The sequence below is a fragment of the Mytilus californianus genome, unplaced genomic scaffold (genome assembly GCF_021869535.1).
Source record: "Mytilus californianus isolate M0D057914Y unplaced genomic scaffold, xbMytCali1.0.p SCAF_2, whole genome shotgun sequence".
In the NCBI taxonomy this organism is placed as follows: Eukaryota; Metazoa; Mollusca; class Bivalvia; order Mytilida; family Mytilidae; genus Mytilus; species Mytilus californianus.
This window is the reverse complement of record NW_026262668.1, coordinates 59,654,453-59,681,765: the sequence shown is the minus strand read 5'-3', so window position 1 is coordinate 59,681,765 and position 27,313 is coordinate 59,654,453. Positions and strand designations below refer to the sequence as shown.

At 32.3% G+C, this 27,313-nt stretch overlaps 1 protein-coding gene across 1 annotated transcript in view; it reads left to right on the top strand.

The window, feature by feature from the left end:
* The first annotated feature begins 16,818 nt into the window (after positions 1 to 16,818).
* The window catches only part of LOC127729006 (multidrug resistance-associated protein 1-like), a 41,371-nt gene continuing 30,876 nt past the window's right edge, over positions 16,819 to 27,313 (top strand). Inside the window, exons 1-3 of the mRNA XM_052236581.1 lie at positions 16,819 to 16,833; positions 20,126 to 20,446; positions 21,675 to 21,820. Of these exons, the coding sequence (XP_052092541.1) occupies positions 16,819 to 16,833; positions 20,126 to 20,446; positions 21,675 to 21,820 (482 nt within the window). The remainder of the gene's footprint in view (positions 16,834 to 20,125; positions 20,447 to 21,674; positions 21,821 to 27,313) is intronic.

The window sequence follows — 27,313 nt, the reverse complement described above, 5'->3', positions numbered from 1 at the left end:
AAAATAATATGAAATGAATAAAGATTTGTTTTTCCAAACCTATCAAGCACACATAATATTCTTCATATGCAATGCTGTGTTGGTCGTCACAATCAATATTCCCATTACAAACCAAACTATATGATATACACTGATTTTCATTGCATGTAAACTCTCCAGGACAGTCACCTGGAAAAGATTATATATTAAATGAAATAAACCAAAAAACAACAACAACAATGATAACTGAACTACGGTGAGCTATAGTGGCTTACAATCCCGTCATTTGGACTCTCAAGGATAGTTGTTCCATTGGCCACCAAACCACATATCCTTATTAATATACTTCTACGACTACTGCTGCTGCTGCTGTTACTCCTACTTCTAATATGAGACATGTTTTGAAACTAATTGATACAAACGCCTTTAAAAAGGTGTTATCCAAGATTTACAATGATCACAAGCACTTTTATATATCCTGGTGGTTTAATGTATTTTATATACTGTGTAAAACATGTATTTATTTAAAAAAAAATTATATTATTGACTCTCTGTTCAGTAGATTAGAGTTGCCCGATCCTTATAATGTACTTTGTGCAAAAAATAAAAGGGGGAACAACAAATAGAATAGCTTTTATAAAAGTTACAGTGTTAAGTAATTTTATGAAATACATACCGGTAGTATGAAACTTTATTCAGAAGAACAACCAAGGTCTACGATAATCAAAGCCGACACAGATTTCATTTGTAGCAGATAATTTTTAACACGGCATCCCGATAGATATGAAAAAATTGGAATATCTTTTTCAATTGAAAATTCTTGTTAAATTTTAAAGTGGATCGATTCTACATACTATAGTTTGATATTCAAATACTTGCTCATCACATCGATAAACTGGCTTCATACACCGTGCTTATTTTAAGTCGTATGCTAATTTTAAGGAGTGCTACAGAAATAAAAGTATATGAAATTATAAAAGAATCAAGAAATGAATTACACTATAATGGTAAACTTACTTGCACAAGGCCTCATTAGTATTATCCAAACCGAAGTGGAAATCAGTCGTCGTATTAAAAACTATAAACAAAAATGTTATTTCTCTCATTATATTGTTAATAACCGATGAATCTTAAGATGAAGACAATAAATTTGAAATGAAATAATAAAACAAGAAAATTTAAAACTGTACATTATATCAATTTAAATAACAGTGCAGATATTGTTTCGCCTTATAAAATTGTGTCCATATATTATAACTTGCCATATTTGTTTTCTCAGTGGATGTGTTAAAGCTGTTTAACTTCTTGAGGCATGTCTATAATTTATATACACTACAGCTATCAAAATGCATTCTGCATTTGAATAGTTGCCTAATCATATTCATCGAAATTAACAGATTAGCATGTTAAGACAGTTTATTTGTCACTATTTAATATACATTTAAAAGAGAAGTAGCGCCTTAAATTGACACAGCTGTAAAATTGAATATTTAGAGTCCACATTTTATCAGGCCTAAGAATTATTCAGTAATACGATCTTTAGTAAAAGATCAATATATAATTATCTGTACGCCATTACTAAAACTTCTGTGTGAAATTTACTAAACATGAATATAGATTAAACTTTCGAATTGAATGTCTTAGGTTCCGCAGAACGTCTTAAAAATGTGAAGTCTCGATTTGGCCTGATATTGTTGGTAAAAATCAAACATGAAAACATTCATATAATTATATGCTTACATAGCTTACTTTATGGTATGGGTTGGGTTTTGCTCATTGTTGAAGCCGTACGGTAATATACAGGTGCTTACATCTACGTCATGCGGTCTCAAGTCAGATATAGTTCTCTCATTGCCTCTTAAAATGTATCTTATTTTATATAGAGCGGTAAACTCATTCTGTAATTGTTCATGGTCTTTAATGGAAAGTTGTGTTATGGGCAATCATAATTACAATAACTTATACGCAATATTTCAACCCACATATCTTTATACTGTGACTTTGATGAAATAGAAATCTCAACATACCACGAGCATTACAAGGGTCTTTATACATTATGCCATTTTCTTTTTTTTCTTCAAAAAATGAAAAATAAAGGTTTTTAAATGCCATGAGACAATGCAGATTTTCTGAAAGTTTGAAAAAAAACCTAGTCGGATTGGGAGAAATTATGGATACTGTGTGTACAAACGAACAAACACATAATTCCTTACAGAAAACTTACCCTGTACAAAGTTAAATGGTGAAACAGATTTTTTTAAAAATTCTCTATCTTTGATTTACTGAAAAATGAATAAAGAAAAAATCAACTCAATATTATCATTTTTCAGGCTGGGATCTTTGATGACTTACAAAAATGTAAAACGTGACTGGTGTATGTAGGTCATCAGGTTATTTATCAACAGACAGTGTATCAGTGTTAATATTCTTACCGTTTTTTCACCTCCTTTGAAAAAGTAGGTAAACGTCTATTTAATTAATTACTGATCATGCATCAAGATTATATATTCTTAATAGAAAACATATTTGTTTAAACTTAATGTCGACTTGATTAAATTGTTATTATGTATCGATAAAAGAATTATTTGTAGAGAATGTTATTTCAAGAATTTTGTGGGAATTCAACTTTTTGGGTAAGACTTTTATTTGTTATTCTACCAAAAACTATCGTCATTGCCGGAAGTCCTTTAGTTGAAGAAGTGTGCAATCCATGCTCTTAAGACTGAGGGGACCATATTGTAGCCAGATACGACAGAGTCAATATAGTATCTCTATTTTGCTCTGTATTGCTACGAAAATTTAAATATTGAAACGTTTTGACCATAGACTAGTTAATAATTGTAAAAGTTCTCAAAGAATCTTCATTGGACACAATTTGAATTATAGCGGCTGACAAGGTGGCCCGTAAAAAAAACAGCCGCGGGGTGAACGATGGGAGTAGATTTCAATGTTTTTAATCTTGGCAGTTGTGTGTAGTATAAAAAAAGAACTCAAAGTTCACATTGCGGCAAGACCAGGTCGTTCCTAGTGTTGACTCAAACGATCCCAATTTTATCATCTGTATTTCTAGAAACATATGTATGTTCTTGAAGGAACATGCTCAAGAATAATAAACGGATGTCAAGTTGGTTCAATACTCAACATTCCAAATTTTTTATTCTTAAAAAAAACCCCAACATTTTCTTTGATTTTTTTTCAACATTCGATTTCAACATTGAACTTTCAACAATCAAATTTTCGATTGATAAAATTTAAGAATTGAATGCTTCTTTTTGTAAATTTATTGGGGTGTAAAAGCGCTTCATTCTACAAATGTGCGCAAGGTCAACGCTCTTACAACCCTATAAAGTTACTAAAAGAAGCATTCAATACTTATAATTACATTTTTTTGCTAGGATCATGCATCAAGTTTTTGTTTTATTTACCTGTGCACTTTATTGTGGAAGCTCGTGTAATCATGAATGTTACATTTCATTATGCAATGAATATTAGTTTCAGAATAACGCGAGATTGTTGTTAGCCAATCAAAATAACGTATTACAATGAAACATACATGTAATGTAATTATTCAACATTAAACATTCGATTTCAACATTCAATTTTCTTTTTTTCAACATTCAACATTTGATTTCAACATTCACCATTCGATTTCAACATTCAACATTCAATGTTGAATGTTTAGAATTGAATGCCAAATGTTACAAAAAGTTAAGTAACAAAAATACCGAACTCCAAGGGAAATTCAAAACGGAAAATCCTTTATAAAATGGCAAAATCAAAAGCTCAAACACATCAAACGAATGGAAAACAACTGTCATATTCCTGACTTGGTACAGGCATTTCCTCATGTAGAAAATTGGATTAAGCATGGTTTTATAGTTAGCTCAACCTCTCACTTGTATGACAATCGCATAGGATTCCATTATATTGACATAATATAATTTAATCACTATAAAAACAACATAACTATTTCAACAAAGAAAAGCAAATTGTCATATAGACAAAGTACATAAGCAAAAATTAAAGACAAGAATACAAAATTGACCATAGCACAATGGCAGGATGTATAAGTACCGAACCACGCCTAAAGTATATTACAAAAAAATGGACTTAACAGTAAAGGTTAAAAAATATACCAGGACAAATAAAAAGACCCCTATAACACGTAATTAAGAAGATAAACAACGTCAGTACCTAGAATCTATACTTCAAGACCATCATGTATTATTTGTGAAGTTGATACGGAATATTTATCAACAAGGTCTTGGTAGCTTCCAGTGAACTTTTTTTTAAGAAAAAGGACGAGACGTTCTTTCACATAACCTTGGCTCAATATTTCTGCTCAGACACTGGTGACGTTTGAATGTTGAAAATTTGAATGTTCAATGTTGAAATCTAATGTTGAAAAAAACCAAACTAATTTTAATCAATGAAATACATAAAACATTAAATGAGGTCGTTTTACAGAATCTATCATTAGCAACCAAATAATTATACACTTTATTGGTTTCGGTACATGTACTTTCAGAATGAGAATGTTCTGACCGGTGATGTTCCACGTTTAACTGAATGTTTTCTCACTACTATACCAATTTGGATACCAACAGGATGGCTTCTTTTGTCCTTTTTATACGATTGCTTTATTTCAAGGAAGGTTCATAAACCATCATTGACAGTAGGAACTATAAGCCTGTTCAAAACGGCAAGTACTCCTAACATTATACTTTTTGGGAAATTGACAATTTAATTATAAAAATGACTTCGCAATTTTTTTTAAGATTTTATCATATTGTTGGATGGCCGTCTTATTGGCGTATAACCATACCCTCATTTTCATATTCAATCGAAAACTTCGGTTTTATGATTGCAATGCTTTTCAGAGATTTGTCGAACATTATATCCGACATAATTTATTTAATAAGCTTAAACATTAAAGTAAATACAGATATAGCGCACCTAAAGTAGAATGGGATATACAATTATATTACCCTTCATGGAGACGCTTGATCAAGTGTGCGCTTTATTAAATACGACTCTATCCTATGGCAAATACTCTATTACCCTTCACGGAGACGCTTGATCAAGTGTGCGCTTTATTAAATACGACTCTATCCTATGGCAAATACCTTGGCTTCGCCTCAGTTGACAATGTTTTCTCGGGGTAACAATCTGCTCTATCACCCTCTCAGCTATGTGTTATTTATATACTATCTCATGGCAAATACATTATTACCTTTAACGGAGACGCTTGATCATTTGTGCGCTTTACTAAATAGGGATGCTTGTTATGTACAAGACGTCATAGTTTTACTACTTTGAATTTGAAATTTAACAGACATGCAGTAATAACAGAACATTCAGTATAATAAAGTAAATAACACATAGCTGAAAGGGTGATAGAGCAGATTGTTACCCCTCGAAAAGACATTGTCAACCTTGGCTTCGCCGCGGTTAACAATGTTTTCTCGGGGTAACACTCTGCTCTATCACCCTCTCAGCTATGTGTTATTTATATAATGTTCACATAGTCTCCTCAAATTAAGACACGTGCTAAAGAATGTATCCTTGCTGCATGGATGTAATACAAGGTACTTGTCAAAATGCAGACATTATATCCAATGTCTTGTACTGAAAAAAATCCAGCTCTCTGTCCACTTTGCATATTATGATTGAAAATTTCCGTAATTAAAGATCGATTTTATTTCATTTTTATACATGTTGTATGTGGGGGTATTAGTCACTTATCTCTGGCAATCGTATGTTTAACAAACAAAATTTTAACATTTCCTGTACTTGATTCCATTAATTTTTTTAGATAGTTATCATGAAGAAAATTCCAAGAAATTGACAAAAAATATAAAAAAAGTGTCCCTCTTCTAACATTTGACCCCAATTATCAAACATATGTTCTGCTTTATCACTATACGACTGGGTTTAAACGAATGATATTATATCTATCTTCAAAATAAGACTAAAATCAGCCATGAGAGGAAGGTCGGTCCATTAACTATTTTTAATTCACCCTATTTGTTACCGTACTATATCACACTACCGTCAGTGTAATACAAGACATATCTTTTCGAAATGGAAATAGGTTACTGACCTATAAGAGAACATAGTATTACAAACTATTCAAAGTCATTTCAGATTGTATAAGAATTCAAATTCTGCATGACCTTTGCATACACGTAAGAACATGTAGAATCTTAAAATGAAACGAAGATATTTAATATAAACAAACTTTCACTCTGCGACGAGGGTTACTAACTATTATACCATTTTTCAAGTTTTGCTGCATTAAACTCTTTTTTAATAAGTTATCTGATGAATCCTTAACGGACACGAAAATTTATATAATTTTTAGGGAAGCAGTACATATCAATATGTCAACGCTGAAATACGGTGATAATCAATTATTTCCCCGTCTGATATTCATTTTTGGTTTATTTTTTTGTCATCAACAACTGGAGTATAAAGCTCTAAAAATGAATGCTATACCAAAACAGTCGAAATATGATTTTTTTCTATTAATTTCATCTCAGCAAACCTATCATGAAAGTCAAATTAAGAATTGTTTTACCCTTTTTGTCTCGCCTTGACGGAGTCAAAAAGCGAGACATAGGTATGCTGTTTCCGGCGTCGGCGTCGGCGGCGGCGGCGGCGGCGGCGGCGGCGTCAACAATGTATTAGTTTGTGATTAGGTCTAGTTCATGGTGAACCACTAGTGGTAGGTCAATGATATATGGTATGCAGTTGTATTAGCATTGGTACATCTCATTACCATGGAGATTATTTGGCCCCGCCCCCTCAGTCAAGTTCTATTGACTTTGAAACTTTGCTTAGTTTACATGTATTAGTTTGTGATAAGGTCAGTTTATGGGGAACCACTAGTGGTAGGTCAATGATATTTGGTATGCAGTTGTATAAACATTGGCATATCTCATTTCAATGAAGATTATTTGGTCCCACCCCCTCATTCATGGTCTATTGACTTTGAAATTTTTGCTTAGTTTTCATGTATTAGTTTGTGATTAGGTCAGTTTTAGGGGAACCGTTAGTGGTAGGTCAATGATAATTGGTATGCAGTTGTATAAGCATTAGCACATCTCATTTCCATGGAGAATATTTGGTCCTTACCCCTTAGTCATGGTCTATTGACTTTGAAACTTTTGATTAGTTTACATGTATTAGTTTGTAATTATGTCAGTTTAAGATGAACCACTAATGGTAAGTCAATGATATTCGGTATGCAAATGTATTGGCATTTGCCAGTCTCATTTCTATGGAGATTATATAACCACACCCCCTAATTAGGGTTCATTGACTTTGAAAACTTTACATAGTTACAAGTTAATGTTTGTATTTAGGTTTGTTTAAAGGGAATGACTTATGAAAAGTCAGTGGTATTTGGTTTGCAATTGTATTAGCATTGGCACATCTCATTTCCATGGAAATTGTTTAGCCCTATACCTTCAGTCATGGTTCATTGACTCTAAATATTTGCATAACTTACATGTTAAAGTATTGCTATTTTAATTTCAACATTTGTATTATAAAAATAACAAATAGGCGAGACATATCTCTGTGTTAACAGTTTATTTGTATATTGTAAACGTTTTGATTCTTTAGGGTCTATGTCTCCTTCTGTTGGTGCTGGACCTACTCTATTTGTGGTCCAATATCCATTATGGTTACAAATGTGACGAGAACATATCTGTCCCTCTGTCGTTACTGGTTGGTCTTATACTAAATGTTATTTGTTATGTAAGTATATTTTTTATGATTCAAATAAAACGTACATTTTTTTAACTTTCCAATAACAAACGCAAACAGTACTGTATCATTGTGTGTTCTTTATTTAAAATCTGAATAGTAACTTATTAACTGTTTGATATTTGCGTGTCATTGCACACTGTGGATTATTTTCTAGATCTTATTCTGTAAACATATCTAATTATTCATCTTATTCACAGATTCTTTGTCGCTTCTCATCGTCAGGTACGTCGATAACCAATGACATAGAAAAAAACAAGGGGAATAACTTGAACATAGCTAACAAAACAATCGTGGCAGCATTGTCTTATGGAGATAAAATCGTGCAATTAAGGATTTAAATCCTCAGTCTCATTAATTCGGTACCTACCTCGTGTTTTCAAGTAGTTTTAAAATCTTGGATATGCAATTTTTGGGTTTGAGTGTTGAAGATAAATCTTAAAAAAACCCAACCATTTCAGATGCACTATATCTATTAAGTTTAATTTACATTTTATTAAAAAAAACCAATTGTAGACTCTAAATAAGGCCATTACTCCACATAAACGTCCTTTCCTATTGGTCATTAAACCCCCGTTTTACTTGATCTTCTAAAATATTTTACAAAACACAAAACAATGCATATGAATGCTGCTACTGTGCATTCACAAAATGAACGATAGACCCTTCAGCTGTATTTCATATATATTTTTAGCTCTTCTTAGCTATTGTAACACAGATGAACCGAATGAACGGAACAACAACATCCTGGTATTTATGGATATACTGGATAATTTCTGTTGTTTTGTCTATATTTACTCTTCAAAATGACGTACAGAATCAGGTAACAATTTAGGGTCTAATTTGATATACAATGCATAATAATTCTTAAATGTGTTTTCTCCGTCGTCTGTCGTCCGTTAACTTTAACATTAATCTTCTTAAAACCAAACTTGGCTACAATCATCCTTGTGGTATCTAATTAAAAAAAAAGCGTATTTTGTGATCCATGCAGCCTTCTTAACATGGCCACCAAGACTAAAATATAGAACATATGGAAAGACAAATCCTTATATCAACAGCCATAATAGACAGTTGGTTCACAAAAATCAGATCCTTATTAGTTACTAAATACGGTCTAGCATCACTCTATGACATTTTCGATGAACCCCCTCCGAAATTAAAATGGAATAGTTCTGTTAGGAAAGCAATTGATATATTTTGGGTCGAACATGTTGTTATGATGTCTGTCTACTACAAAAGTATTTTATTTACATCAAATTACAAAATTGGTCGTTTACACAATGCTCCGGCTAGTGTCCAGGCTTCGGCCAAAATCAGCCAAGCGTTTCCCCACCCAATCTAATTAAAATATAGATCTCTGATTTCGACGCGAAATCACTGTGCTTAAACGGCTGTGGTAACTTAAGTTACGATAGATCGATATTTTAATAAGATTGCTCCCATACCAAGCTTCGACTCCTTATTGGTACATATATTCTCTAATGTAATCGGGCAGCCTTTAACCAGATTAACGTCAAACCAACATGTCTCTTATGAGAAGAGGACTCAGAAACAATAGATAATTTCATTCATTCATGTAGTGATCTTGCTTGCCAAATCAAGTACGAAGTTGGAGAGTATCGAGGACCAAAGATTCTGAAAGTTTTTGCCAAATAATTATTTAATATATTTCTTGGATAGAAAATTCTTCTAATCACGAACAATTCAAAGTTTTGTAAAGTATTACATGTAATGTAAACAAGTCGAAGAAGAATACACAATCAACAAATATTTTCATAAGTTGGGCAACCAAACTGTTTATAAATTTATTACAAATACAGAACTTTTATGTAAGATAGTTTGAAGCCTTACAACTGAATTTAACTTGTCGTCAGATTTTTATTACGAACAACAAGACGGGTATCATATTCAGAGCAGAAATTGCTGACTCTTTAGGAAAACTAAAATTATTTTTTTACTTGGGTTAAGAAATATTGTCATCCACGAACTTCCCCCATCCGACTGTAAAACCCATGATGTGCGGGATGTATAAATACACAGTCATGTACGGTCGGTATCAGATCAAATTCACGTCTTTCAAAACCAGTCGACCACTTTGCATGACGTAGCTATTAGAGCGATTTTGTACTTGTTTTCGTCGTGAATATGCATGGCATATTTGCAACGGGACGCTAGGCAAACAGCAATCATTCAATCGATCTCTTCTCCATGGTGTTCTCGGTTGTTTTAGATCGCCCCATAGTATCTTCTCAAAAATATTTGTTTACATGTGCTTTCCGCTAACTATTAGTACTTAATGTTTTGTGTAGTCAAATTACTGTTTTTTTGAAACATCTAAATGTCTTTGGGTGTCGTTGAGTTGCTGTCTCATTGACGTAGACGTCACATCTTCTTACATTCGATTATAGTTTTTTTTTAATTTGATTTATATGAATTGCTATAACATGTGCAAAATAGCCCTTTTGAGTGGTTACAACAAATCTGCCATGTAGATGTTTTGGTGCAGTTGAGTAAGGTACTTCCAATAGACAATACACAGACAAATATAACCTTATAACAGTAATTATCACAATTAACAACAAAAATAGTAACTTGATTTAGAGAGACGAAATTATAGTGTTTTATCTTCGAAGCAGACAATAGTCCTGCTACACTTTGTACTTTTTAACTGTTTCTGAATATTCTTATTTTTTTTCAGCCAACTTGTGTCAACAGTATCATATATTATTTCATTTTCGGCTGCGTATGTCTTCAAGTTGTGTTTTACAGTTTTGCTGAATATCCAAACAATTACAGCTACCAGCCTGTAGATGAAGTACGTTCACATCTGTTTTATTGTACTTTCAAATGAATCAAACGGTTACGAATATGGGTAGTTATATAACTTATGGTAATAGCTATCATACTACTATCACTGACTCAGTGGTCTTACAATAACGTGTTCACCTGTAATTCGGGACGTCGCGGGTTCAACCTCTAGCTGGGTCAAACCTATGGGGCCCCGTTTTACTATTTATTCCTTATTTTCTGATATCAAAAGTTTAATTTTTTGATATCAGGAAATCGATTTTTTGATACAAGAAATTCTAATTTTTGATATCAGAAAATATTCTTTATTTTTTTATATCAAGAAATAGATTTCCTGATATCAAAAAAATCATTTTTTGATATCAGAAAATAATAAATAAATAAATAATGGCTCCCTGTGTGTCAATAAAAGCATCTAAGCTCACCGATGAGCCCAAACATCAGGAAATATCTGAAATAATGTTCCAGGTAGACCAATTGTTTTATAATGTGGAGTACCGCTACACGATATTGGTCATTATATTGATGACATAGGGTCCCTTGTTACAAAAACAAAATTGCTGATACACTGCAAGTTTTATAAACATAATTTAGACTTCAAAGTCTCCAGAAAACTGCTATTTAATAACAATAATTGAAGCAAAAAAACATGTACACTAATCTTCAGTTTGACGAAACTGAACGAGTACTGAATTACCTCCATCCAACTAATTACGAAATTCGAGTCCCATGCACTAAGACAATATATTGAAGATTTTTGAAATTATTCTAAAATATAACATATTTACTTTTGCGTCGAACAACCCCAATCGGCGGAATTAGTCGACCTAAGAATTAACTAAATACTGGGAAATGTTTTACAAAGCTTCGAAACAAAATACTGCTGTGTTCAAGATTTAGATACGATTGCTGGATGATATATTCAGGTTCAACTGACGTAATACACGATCTTTTTGCCTTATATATCTAATACAATGGATATCCACCTAAATTTTACACACCAATTTTTCTCAAAATGAAGTGTAACTTTCTTGACAGTCGTTTTAATACAACAATTAAGACAAACGCTTCCTAAATGAAGGTATTTCAGAAATGAAAACGTACATCAAACCTACTGAAACTTTTCATACTTCACAGAAAAAGCTCATACAAAATAAATGTATTTAAAGGATTTATGCAAGGCGCGGTACATAAGAAATACTAGCAGTCTTTCAAAAAACGTCTCGTAAATAGACGAAATAGACGAAGTATTTGAAAATACAAGACATGCAATTTTTTTATTTGTTATTATTAGCTTTGAACTAGCTGTCAGTAACTGAGAGTACTCTCACAGCTGTACTTTGTGTCTTTTTGTTGTTGTTACCCTGCAACGTCCGATCTGTGTTTTTGTTAGCTGTTTTTCTTCTTTATATCGATCTGATGAGTAAAGCCCTTTTCAACTGATTTTTATAGTAACTTTGTTCTTACACTATGTTGTGATGGAACACCAGTGTCCCAAGTTAGGGGCTCAGACATGTTTAATCCCGCCACATTCTTTATGTGTCTGTCCCAAGTCAGGAGCCTGTAGTTCAGTAATTGTCGTTGGTTCATGTCTGTCATATTTGTTTTTCGTAAATTGTTTGTTATAAATTATGCCTTAGCTTTCTAAATTGAATCGTTACATATTTTCATGTCGGAGTCTTTAATAGCCGACTATACGGTATGGGGTTTTCTCGTTGTTGAAGGTCGTACGGTTGCCTATAATTTCTTACATCCACTTCATTTGAACTTTGGTGGATAGTTGTCTCATTGGCAATCATACCACACCTTATTTTTATAGTAAACAGAACTAACTAACTTAGTAAATCCGCAACATAAACGGGGAAAAAAAACTAAAAACAAGATTACCAACAATGGGGCTTAATTTAACAAAAACCTGGCTGCACACATCTGTTTCAGAGGTAACCAATTATTGCTTATAAAAGTAGCGGGAACTTACAATTGTTGACTATTAACCTTAAAATAATAAATATGTGAAACAGAAACACACAAATTAAACTTCTTATGACTGATGAAGCCGAACTCTGAGATATTTTTTCCTTAAACACGACCGAAACACCAGACCTAATGTTAGGGCTCATGGGTGAGCTCGGATGCTTTTATTGACACACAAGGAGCAATCATTCATATTTTTCTTATTTTCTGATATCAAAAAATGATTTTTTGATGTAAAAAAATCGAATTTCTGAAATCAAGAAATATATATTATTTTCTGATATCAAGATATCGAATTCTTGATATCAAAAACGGGAATTTTTGATATAATAAAATTGAATTCCTGATATCAAGAAATATTTTTTGATACCAAAAAATATTTTCTGATATCAGTAATTCAATGTTTTGATATCAAGAAATGGTTTTTTGATATCAGAAAATAAGGAATAAATAGTAAAACAGCGCCTCATACAAACCGACAACTTTAGATATGGTACTTGCCGCTTCTATGCTACGCACGCTGATTTTAATAGGAGTAATGTTAATACTTGTCTCAGCGTCAGAATAATGAGTCTGGGTAGGTAGCAGGTTTTTCTGTCAGTGATAGTATACCCAACGTGTAAGCTACAATATCTAAAATATGTTTAATCATATGGATATAGTACAAAATTACGGAAGCAAATTAGCGTCACACAAACTTTTTTTTATATTTCTTCCTATCTTTGCGTTATAACGCAAACCTTTGCGAGGTAACGCAAACCTTTGCGCATTAACGCAAACATTTTGATTTTAATCATTCATTTTAGAATCAATAACTATATTAAATTTACATTTTACGTTTATTATATATATATTTCAGTTTAGTAAGGTAGCCATTTAAGATGCTTGGGTAGCAATTTGAATGTAGAGTAAATAATTATGATAATAAAAAATCTCCACCTTATACATTTATTTCAATAGGATAGCTTGTTTGGATCTTACCAATATTACACAACGCTCATACGAAAACGTACTTTGGAAGTATATTTAAATTCGGTTACATTAACAGGGTTGATATTTTATTTTCTTCCGTATAACTTCAATTTACTCAATTTTCTTTGTAACATTCTCCTGTTCATTATTATGCTATGCTATGCTATGTTATAAACACTCCAGCATTTTACTTTGCAATAAGTGCAAAGAATGATAAAATTTAATACATGCAGCCTCCTTTATTCATAACAGCTGCTTCCCTTGAAACTTAACTAAGAAATTTGATAAAACAATTGTTTGCGTTATTTCGAAAAAGATTGCGTTATATCGCACAGGTTTGCGTTATTTCGCAAACATAGGAAGAAATATAAAAAAAGAAGATTTGAGTGGCTCTAATACGCTTCCGTACAAAATACAAAATGTTCATATAAAATTAAAATGTTATCGCCAAAAATATGCGTGCAATACATTTTACTGGGCGTTACAGTGTGTAAGCACCATTATGTCATAAGAATTGCTCAGGGTTCAATTAAGATTTATGACTCCTTATGTGTGTCTGTGTATTGCAAAATATTCAGAGTGCAATAATGCCAAAAGAGCAAAAGTACTGAATAAAAGAGACGTGTCATTTCGTACATGTATCATAGGGAAACATCGTTCATTGCGGCAACGCAAGCCATGATTTTAACAGAAAATCCAGATCTTATTACATACATTTTCGTTGTAACATTTGAAACATAGACTAATCTCTTGTTGTGCTAGCGTTTTTATTTTGCATACAAAAAAGTCCTTATCAACCTTTACAATCCAAAATAAAACCTAGTGTTGAGTCACTTACATTAAGCACAAGCTATAGAAGGTGTACTTGAATAGGTCCAAAAAGAAGAAATAGACGAAGCACTTACAGTCACACCTCACAAATTCTCTCATTAATGCTGTATGTAAAGTTTGGGTTATATTTGACTATAAGTCACATGTATTCATTACTGAGCCAGGCATCACATATAGTTAAAACTCACTTCTCACATGAAAGAGTTACTTCCATATCAAAAGCGTTAGAAGAATAAATTAAATCCGTATACCAAATTATTTTTTTTTCTTTCAGAATGTTTGCCCACTGCAGAATGCTTCTGTGATTTCCAAACTTTTCATCAGTTGGTTTACACCGTAAGTTAAAGTAATTAAAGTTAAAGTCCTATAACAATTTTGAAAATAAATTATTAAACGTAACTATGAAAAAAATAAACAGTTGCATTGAAAACTGCTAGAATGATAAAACGTTTGATATATTTCATATATTTTCACACTATCAAAGGAAATGAACTTCCCATCACGGGAAAAGTTGTATATACATTTAAGAAACAGTATGAAATGACAAATCAACAAAATCGAATTACATAATAATTGGATGCACTTATTTTCAGCTGACCCGAGTATGCTACACGGTCATATTAAACAGTAGCGAATGATATAGCATATACATGTACATAGATTAATTTTGAATTGGTATTTTTTTAATAACTCTCTACACCTACAGTTGATAACGACACCAACAGGTAATTCAAGGGGCCTTCACAAAAATGGGAAGCTAGTACGTGTATATGAATACTACTAGTAGTTTTTAAGCTTGTATCTCTGTTATACTTACATGTACCACAACGATATTTTTCTTGTTTTGGTTGTATAGCATTTTTGTAAAAAAAATCTTTTTATTTATTGAGTATGAAGAAAAGGAAAGCGGTCAATATTTTTTTTTTAAGCAATGAGCTTCTAGCTTCGTTAATAGAATTTTGGGAAAAACAAACTCATTTTAGTGTTAAAGTTTAATCAAACATTATTTTAGTTTTATTGACGATGGCGGCACATGTCTCTACCCTGTCTGCTAATTTTTACCACGGATGCCTGCATACTGTACTCATTACTTTTTGGTATTTAAATTAAATATTATTTTTAAATTCTGTATTAAGAGTATTAAGAGACAAGACAATTAAATTTTAGACACTTTGCTTTAAATTTTTCGGCTTCCTGTTGAAGTGTCGTAAATGGTTTTACTAGAGGTTGGTGATTTGGGTATATCATGTTTTATCTCCCAGAAGAACACAGTCGTCCGGGAAATATAGCGAACCATCTCTACCAATTTGATGCATCATTGTCTATAATTGTTGGGCGTCATTCTGATAAACGGTCAATTAGTTTTTGATGACGACCATACGAAGAGATTACCTCAGTCGTGGGAAAACAAACCCCTGTTTGAGTCAGTTTTTTGGTACTCTTCAAAAAAACTCTGTAATGCCAACAAGCACTTTAGTAACGTATGCATTGAAAGATATAAGCTCCATACACAGATTCTCCTGGAATATTGCTACATATGAATGTGACGTTGATTTAAAATTGATTCCAATCCATTAAGGAAGAACCTCAACATTAACAAGGGTACCATGAACGGGAGCATTTCCTCGCAACTAAACATGTCGGTGTGAGCTTTTCCCTTATCTTTTAAAATCAATTGACTTCTAGTTCTCCTCATGTTGAATGTGTACATCAAATATGGTGAAGATTGTTTGAGGAACACAAGCTCTACAGTATCCACTAGTGTGTGACGGACGGACGGACAGTCACCTTACAATATCAATTCCGCAACTTTATTGTGAGGGCAAAATTACATTAGGAAACATGAAAAAAAAACAATTGCAAAACGAGTTAATCGCTATTGGTATGTGAGAATTGCACATCTAAATATTAATGAACACATAATTGTAGATAAAAAAACTAATACACGGATACGTTTCAACGTGAAATACGGTATACATACATAAACATGAGAGAGAGAGAGAGAGAGAGAGAGAGTAATGGTATTCCTTAATCTTAATGACTTTTGTCTTTGATACGACCCCTCCTTTCTACCTGTAAACTGTAGGTGTCATTAGTTAGTGTCTCAAATTATGCAAAAGGTATATTAAGATATAGCCACAAAGAAAATCTTTTGACTGGTTCAAAATAATAATGAAAACGATTGTAGACATTGATTTATATTATCGGATAAGTTTAACCGGACAGGGTTAGTATTGAATAGATATTCTATCTTATATAAAATAAAAAAGTAAACTATGAAGATAATAGATGAAATTTGAAAAAGAAAAAAAAAACAACATTGTACTGGAAATATATTTGCTGTAAGTAAAGGGTTAGGTCAACTTAAATGTCGATAAGAAAAACCAAGATGAAACTTGGTTTGTCACCGATTGTGCGATGATTAGCGAAATAAGAATGGGGATAAATAGCGTCAAAAATAATTGTTAATAGTTCAATATGTTAGAACATAAGGTAATTAAACACTTTTTAATTTTATATAACTATATAATAACAACAGCAAATGCAAGATGACCGATTTAACATCTCTTATGTTTCTTTTAAAGAATAATAACTCTATGTTATAAACAAACGATTACTAAGACTAATCTTTGGAATCAAGAACAAGATTTGAAGGCAGAAAAGAATATTACTGAACTGCAGGCACTTTGGAAAACTAAAGAATTGATCTATTCACGCAGGTGAGTTCAACATGATTTAAAAAAAAAGAAAATAAACATCATTTTAATGACATTTATATGCAACAATATTCTTTTTGTTAAACCAACGTTTTAACCTGAATGCTTTCCATTAACTGTTGAGACACTTTCATTTAAATAGCTGAATACTATACTCATATTTTTCTTTTTTTAAAGGAATTTTCAACATAATATATCATATCTCTTGGAAAATAAAAGTAACAACCAATCACCTAACGAAGAGACTTCCTTACTACATGAAAATATGCCAAACGATGATGACCAATTAAAGAAAGCTGATGTCCCGTCGCTTATTGGTTGCCTAATCAAGTTGTATGGATTCGAATGGTCACGGATATCTTTGTTGTATCTATTAGGTAGTGGAGCTACTCTTCTTAATCCTATCATTCTCAGGTTTGTACAAGCATCCAGCATTGTCCTGTTTCTAAAGCAGCCATTGAGGAATCAAACGATAATAACTGTCAATAGAAAAATATTCATTTCAGTTAAAAATTTTGCACGAAATATTTATACGGCACTGTCATATAAGGGACTTGCCATAACATGGCAAATGCACAGGGACTTGTCTCTGAAAAAGTACCTATATTATTTTCAGAGACACGTGCCTTTGATAATGATAAAACTAGTTAAATACTTCAAAGGAAAGTGGTAAAAATTGAATACAGAAAACTCATCAAATATACCAGACTTATAATTTTGTACACACACGGTATCGTCAACAAAAATTTACCAGTGGTACTCGAATAAAACAAAGTAGGAAAAGTTGAAATATAGTCAATTTGGTTTGCTACTGTTATTTCGTTTCACCATTTTGCCTCGTGTATCACTGAAGAAACATTATCTAACGAAGTGCGCATCTGGTGCAGTAAATTTTGTACCGTTTTAAGTAATTGTTTTCACGCATACAATTATGAGGGTGTGGATGGGTGTCCTTCATTTATGTATTCTTTAAATTTTTTAGTACATTTTTTTTTCTATTCTTTATATGGTTTGTCCATTATTCTGTATTCTTTATATTCAAGCACCCCATTATTCTCTATTCTTTAGTTTTTTTGACCATTTTTTCTATGTTCTTTATATTTTTCGCCTATTGTTATCTATTCTGTAAACCCCAATCCAGACCCTCATGTATAAGTATATTTTTACCCTGATCATTACATTCGTCACAATATATAACTGACAGCCTTTATCACGCAATGTGAGTGATGTATCTTTGTCAGGGATGTTAAATAGAATAATGTGTAACCTAGTCGTATTAGTGATACACTATATCAGTAGCATTCATTGATGCTCCCAAAGCCATTTTAACCAAACTTTAAATTCTGTATAGTTGCTTTCAATGCTTTTCTTTCAGTCAACATGATGAATAAAATTGAGAATGGAAATGGGGAATGTGTCAAAGAGACAACAACCCGACCATAGAACAGACAACAGCAGAAGGTCACCAACAGGTCTTCAATGCAGCGAGAAATTCCCGCACCCAGAGGCGTCCTTCAGCTGGCCCCTAAACAAATATATATACTAGTTCAGTGATAATGAACGCCATACTAAACTCCAAATTGTACACAAGAAACTAAAATTAAAAATAATACAAGACTGACAAAGGCTAGAGGCTCCTGACTTGGGACAGGCGCAAAAATGCGGCGGGGTTAAACATGTTTATGAGATCTCAACCCTCCCCCTATACATCTAGCCAATGTAGAAAAGTAAACGCATAACAATACGCACATTAAAATTCAGTTCAAGAGAAGTCCGAGTCTGATGTCAGAAGATGTAACCAAGCTAGTTTGCGGGAAAACTATTTGTTTTAATGTTTTAGGGAAATAATACAGCAAGTGGAAAGCGTGGACGAAAGAAGAACTTGGTATAGTATTCTACTTGCTGTATCATTTTATATTGTATCTCAAATGAATTGTTTTTGTTTTCAACATTCTGAACAAATGATGTTGCGGTTGGCTCTGAAAGTGAAGACGTCACTTATCGGACTTATTTATCACAAGGTTAGCAATTATAGATAGAACAAATGTATCAAAGAGGGGGACTTAGTTATTGAACATGGGTACAACAAGTTTACATCATCAATCCGTCATAGTACCAAAATGCATTTGTCGACATCAAAATCGTCAAATATTTATTCATTACTATTTCCAATATAACGGACGGATTTATAGGAGAAAAAGAAAATATTAACATAAATACCGAAATCCAAGGAAAATTCAAATAGGGGAAGTCCATAAAAACTGACAAAATCAAACGTTAGACTTTATCAACCAACGGAACAATTGGAAAACAACTGTCATATTCCTAACTTGGTATATGCATTTTCCGAAGAAATGGTGTTTCAAACCTGGTTTTAAAGCTAGCTAGAAAGAGTGGTGAATTTTTTAAAATTGGCAAACACTGATCATCGTGGGTCATAAATTTCGAGGGCTGCATATATATACTCGTATAGAACAAAGAAACATGATTTGAAAATGTTTTTTGACCATAACCACTTATATGGTTTCATGATCATCAGTGCCTATATAAAAACCTTTGCAAATTTAAACAGATAACGATTTAATTCCTAAGCTGTTTTATAATTATTGTTGCAAAAAAAAAAAAAAAAAAAATAGGAATTTACTATCATTAACAAATATATATTATTGATAGATTGAAATACAAATGTCTTTGGCGATACATAGTCTTATTGTATAATAGCTTGGTAATGAATATTAATTTACGAACACATACTATTGTATCAACCCATATCTATTTGATTTGTGTTGCTTATGTTAACGGAGGGCCGATAACGTACCTTATATCCGTACTATATTTCGTCATAAGCGTAACTATTTCAATAAAGTGTTGATAAAAAAAAAATGGGCGAGAACATATTTACGTAAACAACACACACAGTAAGCGTTTCTTGTCAGCACACTGCGCTCACTAACAATTAATAAACCATAATTACTGGACACACGTTTCAAGATCTTTTATTTAAACTGATACCAGAAGACAACTATAGTTTTGTGTATTCCTTTTATAAATATGTTCGGTCTTTTTAGTGCTTACAGTCAAGTAACAGTTCTAAAAAAGATTTTACTGCTGGAGAAATTCTTAGCCTTGTATCAGTGGATTGTCAACGAATTCAAGATTCATTTGCGTTTTCCCAATCTTTATTGTCAATCTGGTTCATAGTGGCAATTGGCATTTATGAACTTTGGGAGCCACTAGGTATATCATTATTTGGATGTGTGGTTGCAATTATTGCTGCAGCAGTGGGAAATGTTTTATTTGGAAAAATCCGACAGAATTACTTTAAAGATATTTTGACGCTAAAAGGCAAAAGAGTAAAGCTATTTGACGAGATAGTGAAGGGGATAAAGGTATGTCAGTATACACAGTTGAATGAAATAGGTCATTGTCCTTGCAGTGTTTTTGTTTAATAGTGTTTTCAGGATGCTGTTTGAATCCCCCCCCCCCCAAAAAAAATAATATAAAAAAAATATGTTAATATGTAATGCTAAAGTTGCTTTCATCAAATATGTTGAATCAATGTTAACCAAATATCTATTTTATATTGAACACAACACTTCTAAACATTATAAATAAGAGGTTAAACATGGTCCTTGTGGCCATGTTGTCGTAGGAGACCTTGTCATTTTTCCAGACCGATCGAATTTTCTTCACAAGAGTCTAATATATTTTTTCTAAAATTAATCAGAAGGAATATTTAAAAGTCAGCACTTTTCAGCTTACTGCAAATCTAGGTTAAGAAGAGAGGAATATTATAAAAGATAATCATTTTATTATTTCTTAAAAAAACGGATAGGCTTGTTGATAGTTGTATTAAACATTTTAAAGTAGATTTATAAGTAAAAACTCAGAGATTGTGATATCAACTCAGGATACATCTTTCCGTGAGCGCGCTTCTTGATTCTGGAATGAGCTTTATGCTAGGTATACTTGAGACCAATAACTTAGGAACCCCCCCCCCCCCCCCCCCCCAAAAAAAAGGTTCTAAACAGAATAGTTTTACTTTGCCTGAGGATATGCTATCTAGGTTTCAGAAATTTACCATACTGAAAATTCGTAGCGACGTTCTTTCAAAAAGAGAAATGTCATTTTTAATGCCCTCCCTTCACTGACAAGGTGACACACTGTTGGATTTCAGGATGAGGGAATGAGCGATGTTGAAAGACGGACTGAGAGGTTTGGGTAAGACCCTATGCATCATTGAGTTGTGGAGGATAATAAAAAGCAAGGAAAAATGATTAATAATTAATCTAGTATTATAATGCAATTATCTGGACCTTTTTATTATGCATTTAGAAATATAGTTGTTCTTTTGCGTTGATATGTGTAAAATGGTTAGTAAAAATGGAGTTCGCATTTTGTTACAGATGAATTTCTTTCTTTGGAATTGCGGCAAATGGATTTAGGTAGCGGTTGGGGCAAGCGTGTCCCCCAGACACATCTACATTATAATAAATCTACAGATTTATACCTTAAAATTGTATATAAAAATAATGTTCTTTTATGATATTTACATTATATATTTAACATATATGTGCAAATGTGACAGTTCCTTAACCATTTTTCTTTAAATTCAAGGTAATCAAAATGTATGCTTGGGAACCATTTTATACTGAAAAAGTATCATCTATTAGAACAAAAGAAATAGGAATTATCATCAAGCTGATAAAAGTTGCAGCCGGAGAAGTTGTCAATAATACCCTTACTCCATTCTTGGTAACTTTGTATTTTTTTTTCTTATGTTACAAATTACTTGACTTTTGTGGATGTATGTTTTAAACCTGTTGCATGTTCATTAGTTATTACATTTTTGCATAGTTTTGTGATCACCGATCATCCATAAAAAATCGGTCGTTGAAAACAAAGAAAAACCCTATTATTTAAATAAAATGACAGGTAGGTAAACGTCAATGAGACACCGACGATAAAAAATAACCGAACGAAAACTAGAGACATACAGTATTAAAAAAATTAAGAAGTCTGTATAATATGTTAAGTTCTAAATTGACGTGCGTCTATAAAGTTCATTCATTTCTTAGAACTGACATCAATGAATATAATTCATAAATACAATTGAACGACAACGGTTGACTGGGATATATAATTATGGCTTATCCTTTGTCTTCAACCGACGGGCGGTAAAACGCTCGCGGCTTCCGTTTGACTGCGGGATGTATGAAGAATTCACAGCCACGTCCGGTCAGAATGAGAACTTTAAATCCGATGCTCTCTGCACGTTAAGAACCTATGCAATAACCATTTGAGGGTCCATAGGTGGCCTGTTGCAAGGCAAATTTCTGTTCCTATCTAATATACTCTCAATTTTCCAATTTCCCGCCATTCATCCTGGTCGACCCCCTAACAAGACCTACAAATTAAATTAGTTGTTAATTTGTTCTCGTCCTGAAAATGCACGAAATATTTGCTACTGGACGTTAAGCAAACAACCATCAATCAATCAACCTAGCTACAGTTATCCTTTGGACGCATGACATTCATAAGGAGCCTCTGGCCTTTGTTAGTCTTGTATCATTTTTAATTTTAGTTTCTAGTGTATAATTTGGAGTTTAGTATGACGTCCATTATCACTGAACTAGTATACATATTTGTTTAGGGGCCAGCTGAAGGACGCCTCTGGGTGCGGGAGTTTCTCGCTGCATTGAAGACCCATTGGTGGCCTTCGGCTGTTGTCTGCTCTATGGTCGGGTTGTTGTCTCTTTGACACATTCCCCATTTCCATTCTCAATTTTATAATGAGTTATAATTATTTAGACCAATCATTGATTAGTTCAATTTACAATGTATAAGATGTTACTTATATATTTTTAATAGTTTTTAAACTTACAACTTGAAGATTGTTTGTCAGTATGTAATATTTACAAATGGAAATAAAAAGAAAAAGAAAATGAAAATAGTATTACTAGTATACACCAATATATCATTGATAATGAATTGTTGATTATAAAGTTCGGACACAATGTATTGGTTTTGGTGTTGAATTAGATTATTTGCATAATTTTTCAGATGAATTTTTTCATGGTGTTAATATACAGTTTTATTGCGGCTTATCCTTACGATGCAGAGAGAGCATTTCTAGCTCTTTCGGTTATCAATGTAGTTCGAAGTCCCTTGACACTGATGCCAATTGTTATTGGTGGGGTTGTTCAAGTGAGCATACCTTTTTTTTTTATTATTTAACATTTACAACACTGCGCATATTGGAACTTTATTTTCAAATTCACAAAAAACAACCTATCTATGACAAATCAAATTTTGTTCTCAGTCATCAAAATTTACAATTAAAAAAAAAAATTAAATTATAAAAAATGGAAAAACGTTTTAAATATTACATGTGCATATCTTTTAGAAGAAAAAGCGGTAACCTTTAACTGCAATTATTGAAATTCAGCCAATATTTAGGTATATTCCTTGTTTAGTATTCGTAAAACAGCACTTAAAATGAAATTACAATAAAACATATAGCAATGGATTTTTCCAGAATCTGTTTAAATGGTGGTTGTCTGGTAAAATAACACAAAGCATACACCATAATAGCATAACTTCAATGATAAATGACCTCTCAATATTCGTTGTTTATTTCATGTTTTCTATACCTATATTAATTAATAGTCTAATGAACATTACCCTTTCAACTTCGTCAGTTTTATTCTAAAGTAGTTTGCATAATTTTAGACAGTTGTTTCACTTGGCAGAATACAATCTTTCTTGCTATCTGACGAAGTAAACTACAGTAATGTCGACCATGTATCAGAAACAGGTATGGTATATTAGGTTAATAATAAAAATTCGCCCATCAGACAATACGAGTCTTTGTCCACATTTGTATTTTTAAAAATATGATATACATGTATTTCGTCGTATAATGTAGTGGATATAGATCCACAAACATATCTACATATTTAGATAATACAATGTGTTACAAATAACATACGTTAATTTACATACATTAAAAAATGCAAATAATTGGAACGTGACTATAGATGTATCTTTTTTTATTAACAATTAATAATTGGAATAATTGAAGAATGTTCAATTTTCCATTCTTGTGATACATGTTATTATTTGTTTATCTTTAAATACGATAAGATGTCGTGCTTTAGAAAAAATTCATTATACACAAAATTGTTCTTCATCAGACTTTGCAAACACGTTTTGATGTCGTTTCGCAAACGCCCGTATTAACTTATAATAATATTTCTCAGAACACCTGTTTTAACTAAACCGTTTTTTTTATATTGTCCCAGTTGCTCTGTTTCATTTTCCTAAGTTGTGTTTTATTCACTTCTTTAATTTCACGCTTAGATATATTGATTGCAATAGTGCTTGCACATCCGATATTCCAGTAAACATGTCATTTGGGATACTACCGAAAGTAGAAGGTCAGCTTCATATCTAGAGATATCTTCTTGAAATTGACACATAGCGACGACTTCAAACTATGATGAATAAAATATAGTTTATCCGGGTTTATAAGATTCTAAAATTATAGAAATCTCATCGCAAACGAAATGCATGCAATTGTACGGATATTACAAACAGTTAGAAATATATTGTTAGAAAGACATATACTTCATCTTTTCCCAGACTGCGCTATTTACATGAAAAATGGTTTCTTCAAGTGGGACAAAAGAAGCGATCAAAATACTTTGAAAGGGTAGGTGATGTTTATCGACTGACATGTTATAGGATTCAACTATTATTTTTCTAGATTGGTTAAATGTTGGTTGCTTAACATCCAGTGACAAATACTTCATACATATTCATGATGATATTTTTTCAACGTGCTATTTATACTTTGACTTGGGCCGACTATTCTGAATAAATTTATATGTAAAGTTAGTGAGTCAGCGGCCCAGGCCGTTTACACATGAACAATCTCTAGAAAAAATGTTTTTAATCCTATAATATTTCAATCAATTATTCTCATCCCCAAAAATATTATTTTTTTCTATCAATTTTCCCTTGATTTCATTCATGCTTATCGCGCATAGACTACGGAAGTGGTTTCTTAAACATGGTCTATGGAAGAGTAAAGCAAGTGAAATTATTTTAAAGGACAAAACTTATTCAAGAATTTGTAGATATGCAAATTACAAAATAATTAATTGAACGTAAAGTTATTAGGACGAAAAAACAAAATGAATTCATCCCTAACTAGAGCAAGTTTAAAAGGTTACTGCAATAATGTAATGATTTAACGGAAACAAAAGAGTAACTTTGAAATCTGTTGATAATTGATATTGTTACATTGTAAGTTTTCAAACACATTATAAGAGGGCGTTATTTTTTCATGATTTTATGAACTGTACATCAAAATTATATTGGATAATTATTTTCGTGAAATGCAAAAGACTTGTATTACGACACGAGTAGAGAGTCAAAGTCTGACATGCATATTCATGACTTTCAATCAAAAATTAAAGAAACTGTCTCGAATATTATGGCATCGCAATATCAATCATTCGTTTACCAATAGTGTAAAAATAATGAGATAATGTATGAGACAGCTAGTCGCCGAAGACATAAACTGTTTCCCATGTCAATAGGTTCCACTGTAATGGGGAATATTGTTTTTTTTGTAGTTAAAAAAGTAAACGAATAAAATGATGAAAAATTGTTTGAAAAAGATAGATATAAAAAAGAAGATGTGGTATGATTGCCAATGAGACAACTCTCCACAAGGGACCAAATGACACAGCTAAAGGTCACTGTACGGCCTTCAACTATGAGCAAAGCCCATACCGCATAGTCAGCTATAAAAGGCCTCGAAATCACAAATGTAAAACACTTCAAACGAGAAAACTAACGGCCTAATTAATGTACAAAAAACGACACAGCAACAAACGACAACCACTAAATAATTCATTATTCCTTTGCAAGCCTACCCTAATCGGAGAATATTGTTTGAAAAGATTAATATTCATAATTATATGCAACCATACCCAAATTAGAGACAAGAAACAATTGTAGCGTAATAACAAGGGATATGTTAGATGAACTGTCCATCTATTTCTTTCAATAACAAAAACTTGTCGAAGCTCAAACTAACCTTTTGGCGAGGAAGTCTTTAATAACATACATATTTATAAAAAAGTAAAATTACAAAAATACCGATCGCCAAGGGAAATTCAGAACAGAAAGTCCTTTATAAAATGGCAAAATCAAAAGCTCAAACACATCAAACGAATGGAAAACAACTGTCTTTCTGACTTGGTACAGGTATTTCCTTATATAGAAAATGGTGGATTGAACCTGGTTTTATAGCTAGCGAAACCCCTCACTTGTATGACAGTCGCATAAAATTCCATTATATTGACAACAATGTGTGAGCAAAACAAACAGACATAATAGGTAAAAATGTCAAAACTTGGGGTACAGCAGTCAGCATTGCAATATAATCTTAATCACTATAAAACAAATAACTATTTCAACAAAGAAAAACAAAATGGCATATAGACACTCTATAGACAAATTACATAAGCAAAATGAAAGACAAGAAAACAAAATTGACCATGGCACAATAACACAATGGCGGGATGGAGAAGTACGCCAGAAATATATTACCAAGAATGGACTAAACAGTATAAAGGTTAAAAATGTACAAGGACAAATAAAAAGACTACTATTACTATTAAGATTATAAACAACGTCAGTACATAGAATCTATACTTCAAGACCATCATGTATTATTTGTGAAGTTGACACGGAATATTTATCAACAAGACCTTGGTATATTCCAATGAACCTTAAGAGAAAAAGGAAGAGACTTCTTTGACGTAACCTTGGCTCATCAACTTTCTGCTCAGACACTGTTGACGTTTTATAAAGTCTTAGTAGAAGCTGCAAGCTCTTGAATATCGAATGTGGAAATGTATATCCCATATGCAGGTGAAGTTGGCAGATATATTGCTGCTAAGGTGGGGGAAATTTATATTTTCAAAATTAAAATCGTCTCGTTTGTCATAGATTCTGGTACTGAGATGACTGCTTATGTCAAATTTGAGGTATAAGTCTAAAAATGAGACAGCGAAAGCCGTGCGTGTAGTTTCTTTAATTTCTAGTTATGGAGGGTATATTAATGGAACCCAATCAGAAAAGTTTGGATTGTTAATGGAAAGAACATCATCAGTATATCTGAATGTGAAATTAAATGATCTGGTTTCTTTGATCTTCTTGTTTTATGACAAGTGTCTGAA